This window comes from Leuciscus leuciscus (assembly GCF_965113295.1).
Source record: "Leuciscus leuciscus genome assembly, chromosome: 7".
Classification (NCBI taxonomy): Eukaryota; Metazoa; Chordata; class Actinopteri; order Cypriniformes; family Leuciscidae; genus Leuciscus; species Leuciscus leuciscus.
The window spans coordinates 34,865,445-34,878,401 of record NC_138731.1 but is presented as its reverse complement, the minus strand read 5'-3'; the positions used below and the strand labels follow the sequence as shown (position 1 = coordinate 34,878,401).

The 12,957-nt window shown below is 37.6% G+C and overlaps 1 protein-coding gene across 3 annotated transcripts in view; it reads right to left on the bottom strand.

Moving 5' to 3' along the window:
* Nucleotides 1–12,957, bottom strand: part of gli2a (GLI family zinc finger 2a) — a 77,577-nt gene that overhangs the window by 6,711 nt on the left and 57,909 nt on the right. For all 3 annotated transcript variants that reach the window (XM_082175933.1, XM_082175934.1, XM_082175935.1), the window contains 5 exons: nucleotides 6,356–6,557; nucleotides 6,038–6,239; nucleotides 4,421–4,531; nucleotides 2,982–3,110; nucleotides 699–848 (listed from right to left, as the gene is read on the bottom strand). In XM_082175933.1, the coding sequence (XP_082032059.1) occupies nucleotides 699–848; nucleotides 2,982–3,110; nucleotides 4,421–4,531; nucleotides 6,038–6,239; nucleotides 6,356–6,557 (794 nt within the window). The remainder of the gene's footprint in view (nucleotides 1–698; nucleotides 849–2,981; nucleotides 3,111–4,420; nucleotides 4,532–6,037; nucleotides 6,240–6,355; nucleotides 6,558–12,957) is intronic.

The following is a 12,957-nucleotide window of genomic DNA, read 5'->3' as shown; positions in this document are numbered from 1 at the left end:
TGCAGTGTTTTCAACCTAATAATGTTTATTTTAGGTTTCAGCCATTTAAATACACATAAGCACGAGTAAAACAATACATTTGGAGTTTGTCAAATACACACTGATGTCTGTAAGGAAATTAAGGATATCTGTCATACAGTGTTATTGTGGCTGCGGTGTGTCACGTGACAAATATGACGCGTCGCCATGGAAACATTAAGGGGGAACGTTCTAAAATAACAGTCGCCTTGAAAAAAAAACAATACAAAACATGGATAAATTTCTATTTTTGAAATTAGTAAAAAAAAATTGACAGCTGCACTTTTATTTTCTCTATTTTTTTATTTCATGCAAGTTATTACGACACAGCTGCACTTTTATTTTCTTTATTTTTTAACTTTCTGTTATTTGATGTATATAGTTTGTATTTTAGATACAACTTGTTACTCTGATACTACTTGTTAGTTCAATAAATTGGAACATGTTAAGCGTGTTGGGGCGATGGGGCTTGAAAATTCCTCCTTGTCTAAAGTGGGGAATGACCAAAAAAGTTTGAGAACCACTGCTTTAGAGTATTAATAGACTGTTAGTTTAGAATTAGGGTTAAGGTTAGTAGAAATAAGTTGACAAGTACTTGCAAAGATACTTATAATCAGTAGAGTGTCTGTAGGGGACCATCAATGAAATGAAGGCCCGATTAACAGGGCTGCATCACTTACTGTGCACTTATGGGGCTTCTCCCCAGTGTGTCGACGCATGTGAACCACAAGCATGTACTGGGCCTTAAAAGGCTTCTCTTCTCGCGAGCACTCCTCCCATCGGCACACAAACTCCTTCTTCTCTCCATGGATGTGGTCATTGTTGATATGCTGCAGGTAGAGAAAAGTGACAACATGAATGTCAACAATGGCCTTAATTCCTTAACTCTGCAATAAACGGCCGATGATATATATTTCTTTTCATGGTAATGGATATTACAACGTTAATATATTTGGTCTTGGCGGAACAGATCTGCTAAATGTGTTTTTGCTGAATAACATTAAGTGATAATAAAAAAATGAATACTGACCCCAAACTTTTGAACGGTGTGTATATGTACACATAAAAAAAACAAACAGCTACACTGTATTCTGTGTAGCTTGAACAGTACTTGCTTTGTATTCTTCTAACAGCACCTAACCTATCCTAACCCTGAATGAAGTTCTTAAGGGAAGGATTGCATGAAATAAAATCAAACCATGCCATTATTTTGTTTCTTGAGGTGTATAATTTAGATCGCAAGCAGAGAGCACAGACTTTAGCCTTAGGACTAAAAAGGGTGTGTAGGAAGGAAGTCCAGGCTCTCAGTTTTGCTCTGGTCTCTAAACATTCCTTTGTTTCCACTTCTGATTCCTCTTCCTTGTCTTCTCTGGCTGTAATTATACCTTACACTTGGTCTCGCTTTTCAAAACCATTTTATCGTATTTCTTTGAAATCCGAATAATGACGGACAGCAATCTTGTAATCCCCAACAACAATTCACTTGCAACTACTTAAGACCATATGTTTATTTGTGCCTTTATATTAGTCTAGTGTGGGTTTTAGAAAAAAAACAAAAAAAAACACACACACACTAGGCTCAGCTTAGACTGGTTTGGGCTTGTTCTGGAATTGGAGAATGGCAGGAACCTAATTCCACTGATCCAGAACCCCAGAGAATTCCAAAGCTCCAGGTCCAGGTCTCATGAGGAGCCAGACTGGCTCGGTGTGTTCCTGTCTAAGTAGTGAGTCTGACTCTGGGCCCAAGTGTATCTGTCACATCGTGGCTTTCAGATTGTTAATAACGCCCAGCAGAGGGGCTGAGGTGTCAGAGGTGGAAAGGGCCACTCCAGAGCTGCTGGCATGATGACGGATTTACTATATGGCCTCAGGGAAGTTTAAAGGTCAGAGGGTGCACAGAGACAGGAGCCATACATACGAGAGCATGTGTGTGTAAGTGAATGTGTTCTGCACCTCTGCGGGTATCAACATGCTCATTAACCTTACACGTGTCAGTGACAGGAAAGGATCAGTAACAGCTCTGGCTGTAGTGTTTCTAATTATTTACAGTTGTTTCTGCTTTAAAAAGGCAGATAAGATGTTTGCAATTTGTGTTTGTTTTGGTTAGTCACAATGACCATTATAAGAAAATAGCTCTGTTCCAAAACTTAATAAGCTGTCTAGCTTGACAGCATTTAAGACATCATATGCACACCCCTAACATGAAGGCTCTTTTTTATTTTTTATTAAGATGCTTTAGAAGATTATTCTTCTAACATAGATGCATTAAATTGCTCAACCGTGATAGTAAAGACATTATACAATTTTACAAAAGAGTTGTATTTAAATTAATTGCTGTTCTTTTGACTTTTCATTTCATCAAATAATCCTTTAAAAAATATCTATAAAAAAGCCCTGACACCAAGAATCAGGGTTCCAAAGGTCTTGAGAAACCTGGAAATTTCAATTTATAATATGTACTACTGTTTACAAGTTTGGGGTCAGTAAGTTTTTTTTGTTGTTGTTGAAAGAAATTAACACTTTTATTCTGCAATTATGCATTCAATTGATTAAAAGTGAGAGTAATCCTTAAAAAAATAAAATAAAATATTGCACACCTGCTCAACATTGATAATAATAAGAAAAGTTTTTTGAGCAGCAAATCAGCATATTAGAATGATTTCTGATGGATCATGTTACACTGAAGACTAGAGTAATGATGCTTAAAATTAATCTTTACCATTAAAGGATTAAATTACAATACATTTTTTAAACACTTAAAAAAACATAAAAATCTTCTCAATTGATAGTGAAACTAATGAAGTTCCATAACAGTTAGGATGCTGCTACAGAATGTAGGCAGGAGACAGCAAAGGCAGCTCACTAGGTTTTGAAAAAGAGCCCTTGTGCTGTGGAAATTAATAGTGCTTAGAGTTAGAATACATTTCAAAATCAAAGGAGTTTAATAGAACAGTGTGACTAACATGAACTAGCTGGTCCTGGGTGTCGTACTCCTTAGAACATCCTTCCCAGTGGCAGTTGGTCTCATACACAGCCTCAGGTTCTTGCTTGCATTCGTCTTTATCAAGTTCCTCCCGTAACTCCATATGATCCTGTTGAGGAGACAACACTGGTAAACTTTATTTGTATACTTTATTTTATTAAGCCTATCATACGTCAGTCAAGAGAAAATGTTGCTGCTCAGTGTTTGCTTTTTAGCTTGTGAGACTGAATGTTATATATAGTTGATATATTGTAAAAGCATAGAGCTATAAGATATAAGCCATTGACTGATATGGATAGTGTAGCTTTGATTATTTGGTCTTGGAAGAATTTGATGAGAACTGTTTGAGTTCAAATTGTGATCTCTGACTTCTGATTCCAGACTTTGTTATCATGGGAAATCCAGGCAAAGCCTGAGATATGCTTGTCTGATACTCTAGAAGAGACATGATAAGTTAATAGGCTGTTTTTCTCAGAAGAAAAATATGACAAGCAGGGTACCTAAGGAACCATTTGGTCTCACTGTGGTCTAGAAAAAAAGAAGAAGAGGAGATATTAAAGAGATCTCATTAGTGTTTTATATTTCTTATGGGAACTGATCCAGGTCTTGAGTTATTGAGAATCAGATGGGAACTATTGTTGGTGGTCATGTCGATTTTGCAATCCTCGTTTCTCTTAAGGTTTGGGAATGTTAAGAATGCTTTTGAGATTTAATGAAGTTTAAAGCTAAATGGTTTGAAACCTCTATAATGTGGTGAGAGAACGGAATGCTTCATGGCCACATCAAATGTCACTATTTGTGTGATATCCAGTCAAAAGTCAAGGGTATGTCTACCAGTGAGTGCTATGTTGTTTAGAGCACTAAAGCAACAACTGATAATGGTTCCTTTGAAACTATCCAGAGTTTGGTTTCTTTCATTCCAAGTGTTGAAACCTCAAATATGAAGGGTTTTGAAAGAGGTCCATGCTGACTACAGCATGTTTATATTTGGCCCACTATTGTGTGCTCATCAATTCACATCTGTCCTGATCACACTCCACACCCCTCCTCATGTATCTTACCAGCACACTGTCACAGAACTGGAAATGAGCCGAGAATTCCTCAAAAGAGTAAGATACAAGAGAGACTTAAAAGAGGTGAGCAGAGATGAACAGAGAGATACATATAAAGCGGTCTGGGCCATTTTTGTGAAGTGGATCAATAATTTATTGAAAAGAGTAGAAAAAAATCTTTTTTTTTACTAAATTTTTTAACTTAAATTTAGGGCTGTTTGTCACACAAAGCCATTGTTTAGCTTCAGAAGACTTGGAATATAGAGCAAAAATCATATGGACTATTTAATGAAACTTTAATAGTTATTTTGAGTACATTTTGAAGCTTAAGATGACCTAAAGTGATAATGAACATGATCCCACAAACCTGAGAACCAGGTGAGATGGGGTGGGGTCCATCTGCTTCAGTCTTCACCTTTGACCTCTTGAATATCATAGGGTTGACAGTGCTGCTGACAGCAGGATCTCCACCAGCATTCTGCAAGAGAGCAAGGAAAGAGTCATTGGAGACACCATGTCGACGGTTTGGCTTCTGGCATGAGTGGTGATTTCACGCCTACAAAGGCACCATGCTCCAGATGCCATATTTCACAAAGCAACTTGCCGCAGAGACTAAACAGTTTAGACTGCACTATGAGCATCTGTCAGATGGAAATATGAAAAGGAAGAAATTATTACGCCCAGAGAGCGACTACAGACTTTGATCCTCAGATGGATTCATAATTCAACAGACAGTCTCTGTGAACATGCAGGCTCTCCGTTGAAGTGGGGGTGCCTTTTCTTCCAACCACTATAGTATGGCAGAGGCCCATGTTTTCTATTAACTCAATAACCCTGACACGGTTTGCTCAAAAGTGAGGGAAATGTGTTTCTCATAACTATAGTGTGTGTATGTGGTTTGGAGATCAGCAATAAAGCAGGAATGAAAACTGATTTAGTGAGTTTCTGGATAGAGTGAGAGAAGGTTAGAGGAAGTTTATATTCTGGATGGCCACAGTGTTTACATGGGAGTGGATCCTTGGATCCTTGGTCGATGAGTATTACACAGCCTTCTATAGAAGCTGATGAATGAAAAAATGGGGATGAATGAAAAGATTAGATCAGATTAGCCTGAATTCCCTGGTTTGTTTATGTTGGGTAGTGATGGTGTAGCACTACAGCAATGCTATTCACCTTTGCCATTATTTAACGCTTAAAGTTAATCTTTAAACACTAACAATTAAATCTTACATAATAACCAAAATTAATATCCATTTTTCATGCAGTACATTATAATATCGTTATACCTTACTTCACTTGTAGCGTTTGATGATTTATTTTTGTTGTTAGTTCATGTTTTTAATTTACTTAAAAACAACAGTATTGAATTTCAACATCTGCAATTATTGATTATTGGTCATAATATGAAAGCAATTATTGGCCTATCTGTATCGGAAATAATAATTTTTTGGTGCATCCTTAAACTATACACTACTTTTCAAAAGTTTGGGGTCAGTCGGATTTTTTAAATATTTTTTAATACAAGTCTCTTATGCTCACCAAGGTGGCATTTATTTGATCAAAAATAGTCAAAACAGCAATATTGGGAAATATTACAATTTAAATCTATTTAACAATTTAATTAATTCCTATGATGGCAAAGCTAAATTTGCAGCAGCCAGTTTTCAGTAACATGATCCTTCAGAAATCATTCTAATATGCTGATTTGCTGCTCAAGAAACATTTCTTCTTATTATCAATGTTGAACAGTCTTGTAGCTTCATATTTTTGTGTAAACTGTGATTACGTTTTTTCAGGATTACGATAACTTTTAATCAATTTAAGGCTTCCATGCTAAAACAAAAGTATTTCTTTCTTAAAAAAAAAAAGAAATGACCCCAAACTTTTGAATAGTAGTGCATATTATAAACATGAAATTTCCAGGTTTCTCAAGTCAAGACCTTTGGAACCCTGAAAACACATATGGAAACCTCTGTAAAATCACCTGGCTGGACTCTGTGTTGGTGTCGACGCTGTTGTTGTTGGTCAGTACAGCAGCTGCCACCAGCGTCTGCTGCCTGGAACTGAGGGAAGGAGAAGGCTGTAGGAGGGGGGGAGTGTGTCCAAATGCATTCAGACTTCTCTGTTGGGACAGCAGCTGGTGGTATGCAACTGGTGTGATAGGATGTGGGAATGTGAAGGACGGACTGAGATGTGAGAAAAAGGAATTAGTCACATTTAGTGTGAGTTCAAACAATGGGCAACCTGCAAAAACATTTACAAGGAGAAATCAACACAGATGGGAGAATGGTCATTCCTGTACCTGATGGCCCCGACGGAGAGGTGGCCGTAAGAGCTGCTGGCAGCCGAGCTGGAGCGGGAGTTATTGATGTAGGCCACCAGAGAGTTGGGCGAGGTGCGGATCATGGTCTGCAGGTCGATGCTGGCATCCGAGACTGGAGAGATGGACAGCGCTCGCTTCCTGCTCACCCTCGGCGTCAGTCTGGGACTGGGGAAACGGGACACTGGAGAGAAAAGACACTTTTTTCACTCTAACCTTAAAGAGATCTGTTCAATTCTCTTTATCTCCAGAATCACTCCTATGTTGGCTTGCATACAACTCACTATGCATAATTTAACAGTCTAATCATACCAATCTCACCCAATGAGGTGTTCTGCAGAATGCCAAACAGATGCTATTTAATTAACAACATTGATCAGAGAGTAAAATTAGGCAAACAAGCAAGCAAATAATTTTTGGAATGCTGAACTGTCTATTTTTAACTTAGAGGAGATTTGAGTACGATTATTTAGGAGTGCCTTTCCGTTGATAATTATCTCCAAGAATATATATATCCGTGTATGTTAATCATCTTCAAAAAATAGCAAAGTTAGATTTGTTTACAATTCCTAGGTTGGTAAGATAAATATATAAATATATATATATATATATATATATATATATATATATATATATATATATATACAAAAAATACTTATTTAAAAATTACTTAAAAAAACATAGAATGTAAATTATTCCTGTGATGGCAAAGCTGAATTTTCAGCATCATTACTCCAGTCTTCAGTGTCACGTGATCCTTCAGAAATCATTCTAATATGCTGATTTGGAGCTCAAGAAACATTTCTTAGTATTATTAATGTCACAAGCAGTTGTTCTGCTTAATATTCTTGTGGAAACTGATGAAAAAGACCAGAACTTACAGTATTTAAAATTACAGTATTTTTTTATATTCTGTACTGTACTTTACAAATACCCTTACTGAATACAAATATTAATTTCCTTAAAAAAATATTTCCCTAAAAAAAAAAGTAAACAAAAGAGCAAATGCTGATGTCAAAAGTTATGTAACAAGCATATCCACATTCACACTTGTGAAGGGCAAAAAAGGGTGGAAAATTACAAAAGTACCCTTCCACAAAAAAAACTGTATAACTTGCATTTCCATTTGCATTCCAATTGCTGAGTGAGTGTTGACTTAAAGGCCACGTTTCTGTGTGCATGTGCTCTGAACTGTAGTAAACAGGTGCTGTGCATTAAGCACTGGTGTAAGCGGACAGAGAACAGCAGTCGGGCACGGAGGCTTTTTTGCCTTCCAGGGGGGCATCAGCAAAGGTGCTACAACAGGAAACATGTAATGGGTCCATTAAACTACACACAAACATGAGCACCTCACAAAAAACCTTCAACTGACATTTCAAACAGACGCCTGTCAAACTCTCACAAATCCACAGCCTCCAACCAGTTAATTACTCCCCTGCCATTCTTTAAGCAACAGTTTTGATGTGCACTGCAAACAGCAACTATTATTGTTACGCTAAATATAAAAGAATGAGATTTTGACATTTGATCCCTGAATGCTTAATTTAAAGGTAAAGTGTGTCATTCTGCATCATTACATTTACATCAAACGGAAATTTTATAATTTTAGATACTTCAACAAAAACTAATACTAACTAATATTAGAAAATGGTCCTCAAAACAAATTAACAGTCAGCAATACAATAAAAAATAATTACAAACAAAATGGAAAAATAAATACAACTGAACGAAAATACAAATTAAATAAACAGTTTTTTAAAAGTTTTTCAGGGAGATGTACTAACAGTGGTATTCAGACAAGTAAATAGCCTACAACAAAAAAAGTAATAATCAATTGTAAAACAACACTGCATTGAACACTGCATAGTCTTACTGTACACATTAAATATAGATTAATCCTTATTAAAGCTACAAAAGTTATTCAGTCAAGATCAGTGAGTGATTTTCCATTGACATTTGTTTTTTGATTATCATTAATGACAGACTGCTACAGGTTTATTAGGCTGCTGTCACTTTAAGAGCTAATGCACGGATCCAATATACAGTACTGTTACATGTGTTTTCTTTTTTTAACTGTGTACGTTTACATCAGACAAAACCCACTGTTTACATGAACACTCTCCAAATAGGCATTTTGACATTTTTGTGTGTACTTGTTTATGTGGGTATCCGAAGTACATTTGCTGATTCGTGTTTAGCTCCCATCTAGCGGTGAAATTGTATATGACTACTAACTGAACATTACTTTCTAGCCCCTCCCATTCCGAGGGCGTTTTAACTCTTACGGTGGCCGTATTATTTCAAATCTGCCGGCAGTCGCGAGTAATCTCCCCCTTGCATTTGTCACGGTGCCACTGAGTGTAAAAACGTCAAAGGCAAAGCTTGAATTTCCAGGTATGTCCCTCTTTGGCTAATGTATTTTCAAGATGGAGGCGCAACATGGCTTCCGCCATTCGAGCGACTAGCTCATATGTATTCTAAATGGCAGATTCAACGCAGATTAGTTGGTAGAAGTAATTACACATTAATGAGCACATATCATTTTGAAAGAACAAAGCGTTTTTTGCTAAGAATCAACTTAAACAAGTACAATTACACAAGTGTAGCTTTAAGTTTGGGCTTTTACGGAGGAACAAAAGCGCACCACTGTGAAGGAAAGGAATGTGCGCTTGACGGAATGCGGCAGTGGCACAATAATCATTTTATCTCGATCATCTGGTTTTCAGAATCGTTGGAATTCAGAATCAAAAATCAATTACGATTAAATCGCACAGCCCTAGAGGTAAGTTTTTTTTATTTTATTTTTTCTTAGGAAGGTTAAATAAATGTGTAATTTCATTCAAAGTTGGCTTTGGTTGGACAGGAGCAGCAATAGTTTGCGAGTCTGGGGTCAGATGGCAAACCACTGGATGACAAAAACAAGAAACTTGAAATTAGTTTTTCATTTAGTTGTATAAAAAAAATAAAATAATAATCAATGTCTCTCGATTTAATTATACCAAAATAAACTAAAAATATACCTAAACCCCCTAATAGATTCTGTCTAAGAACTTTTCCAGTTTGCTGTGCGACTGCCACGTTGATAGGACGGTGTGTGGCAGCACTTAGCAGGCCGCTGCCCACAGAGTGAAGAGAACAGCAGGGGGTATCAGCGCCTGGCCTGCCCTCAGCTGCCGAGTCCCACACACTCTGCAATGGTCTGTTTTTATAGGCAGTGTCTCTAATTTAGGGGTGCACAGGTTCCTGGGAGAGAGCTAAACCAGATGTGCAGTGCTGTGTGAGGCGGTGGTGGCAGAGGCTGGCTCAGGCAGTCCTGTCGACCCTGTGGGATGGGGAATGGTGGGTAGGAGGAGGTGCTTCTAATTGAGGATCTGGCCTGATATATAGCTTTATAATTACAGGCGCTCTCTGCACGTATACGAAAGAGGCAATTATATTAGGCATCTGCTCTGATGTTTTTATTGGGATGCCAGAAAAATGTATTTGAAGGTGTTATTCCTATGTTCCTTCTCTGCTTTAATTTCCTTTCGGGGATCAATGACAATCTATCATCTAACCATTATCAAATAATAAAAATCAACTCATCGTATAAATCATAAATACTTGAATATAAAAATTAAAAAATTATGCAATCAGTACCGATTTTGTTTTTGTTTTTGAAAGAAATCCAAATCTGCATTTATTTGATAAAAAAAATGGTAAAAACAGTATTATTGTTTACAATTTAAATAACTGTGTCTATTTGATTATATTTTACATTTTAATTTATTCCTGTAATGGCAAAGCTGAATTTTCAGCAGAAATGACTTCAGTCTTCAGTCACATGATCCTTCAGAAATCTTTCTAATATGCAGATTTCTCAGTGCTCAAGAAATATTTGTTATTATTATCAATCTAGAAAACAGTTGTGTTGTTTAATATTTCTGTGGAAACCGTGATAAATATATACAGTACAATCTTTTCAGGATAAAAAAAACAACTTTTGAACAAGTGTACATTACAAGAAAAAAAAAAAAAGAAAAAGAAAAGAAAGTTGAAGTGCAAAATGGGAGCGTCTTGTGTTAGTGTCTGTTGTGCAGGCATATGTATGTGTGAGTATGTTGGACTGAGCTGCAGTGGTGACAAGACTCCATTCCTATACACCCAAAAACCTCCGTTCCAAAACACCAGAGTCCTGCCTGTAGCCGGACAGCAGACATTTGCTTTGGCAGTAGCTATTATCACGGGACCTTAAACTGTTCCCTCTGGCTATGCCATACAAATGAGTTCAGCACTTGTTTCCCCCCTCTTTCCATTCATAATCTTGAAGCATTCCTGTGTAAGCAACTCAATTAGAGGCTGCAAACCCCTTCACTTCAACGTAGAGTTAAGAAGCAGAGCTTGAATTGAGCCATCGATAAAACGGAGGTCTGTTCAACCTATTATCCTGCTGTTTTGGGCATCAGGCAGAGTCTGACTGTGAGCCGGAGGCTGTGGTGATTTATTTATTCACTTTCATCCATCCAGAGGGCGTAAGGCCAGCATTTCCCATCTCACCCATTGAGAAGCATAGACTGAGAATTCTCATAACATTGCATGCGCAATAGATTCACTGAAAGTACACAAAAAGGGCCTATGGAACGTTCCCATTGAGTAAAAACCCGTCTGGGTGTGATGGGGAAATGCGGCTGTGTTGTTTTTAGTGGCGACTGTGCTTTCAATCGGCGTGTCGCCCTGTCAGACGCAGACCATAATTAACATGTAAAGTGCACGCCAATGGCATGCACATGCACTTGGCTCAGCAATGGAGCATTTCAGCAAGACGTGCACTCATAGCCGACGCCGTCTCCTTTCATTGTTTTCCTCTATTTGTTATTTTGGGGCCTGTTGGGGCAAATGCGTTTGGCATTCACATCGCTGGCAGGAGGAAAGTGATCTGCAGGAGTGAGCTACATGTATTCAAAGCTTTTTGGGTTTAAATTCAAGAGGGGGTGATGATCCATCATTCTTGCGTCTTAAGAGTTTACTCTTACCTTTATAAGTCATGGATGACTGATGTGGGGTTACGTACTAATCATATTTAAAGACGAGAGATTTGTTTTAAATACTACTCTCGGCACCAAAGTCTGTGCATGTGAGCCACTGCATGAGTGAAAAATAGCAGTATTCACTGCACGATAGCATATTTATTTAAATTTGCTTGTTAAAATAATAAATAATATAACAAATGAATTAAAATGCAAAAATAGTTAACTAAATAAATAACTAAAAAATTTTTTTTTTTTTTTTTTTTGCATTTCAGTTTTTCAACTCATCATGTATTGTAATGGGGTCTTATAGGTGGATTTTATCCAAAGTGGAGTTGGTAGAAAATACAGCTTTACAGTGAGGTTTACAGCTATATGAAATGTCAAAATGCTTATTTTGCCGTACAGTGAAGTCTATAACAACCTATTCAACGCAGCATGACTCCAGTTAGTGTCTTGGTTTGACCCAGTAGTGCGTGTAAAACTGCCGAATGTCCAAATAAATTTACAGTGCTGCACATGTTGGCTCTAAATGACAGGCTGGACAGATTTTCCATGTGCACAGTTTTCATTTTTTACAACAACGATCACCATTTACAGGAAAACCTGAACATTCTCTCTCCAAGTCAGCTAATGGGCAAATGGGAATCATGAAGGGAAAAACAAGAGGGCCACTTTGTGCATGCTGAACACTCACTCTAGTGGTGGGTCTGCTGAATTTATTAGAACATAAATTGATTTTTAAATACGCATACGAATTTTATCTGCACACCATTCCAAGACAAACGCTAGGCTCTGCAATGCATATTTATCAGGACTTTGCTCTACTGAAGGGCTTGCTTTATGCCACCACGCCATGAGCTGACATCGGCCTTCAATGAAAGCCCTGTGTCTGTGGGTTGGTGTGGAGAGCCGTGAACACCTGAGTGCCCAGAGTGAGACCACATCAAGCCAGGCGGACGAGAAGGCCAAAGACACAAGCCGGGAAGGGGAAAACCCCATGATGTGTTGAGCTAACAAGCCTCACTAAACAAACTGTGGGCAGTCAGCTCCGCGGCGGCCAGTGTTAGCAGTCAGAGATGCAGGAACTCTCATGACCGACTCATTACAGTCATAAAAACGCAAAGGTCCGTGTTTGATTTGTGATTGGAAGTAATTGGGGCATGTGATGTGAGAGGGTACGTGGATTTGTGCCACTAAAAGTTACTGTGGGTGGCTGGACTGTTCTATACACAGGTGAAGATTGAAAGACTTGTGCAGTAAATTTTGCAGAAAAAGATTTCGCTATGTGCAGTAAATTAGTAAGCTATTTGTACTTGCCTGGGTTATTAACATTAGCTAAAACTAAAAACATTTCTGTTACATGCAATAAAATATATGTAAACTGAAATAAAATAAAACATGAAAAATTTGGAAAACCGTGGATTTGTGGCACAATGGCCGCAATATATTCATAGTTCTTTTTTTGTTCTTTGGGGAAAAAATAAGTTCAAAATACCACACTGTTTGGAGCAGTGTTTAAATTAACATGTAAAGATGTGCTGCGCACTTTCCTTAAAAAAAAAAAAAAAAAAAAAA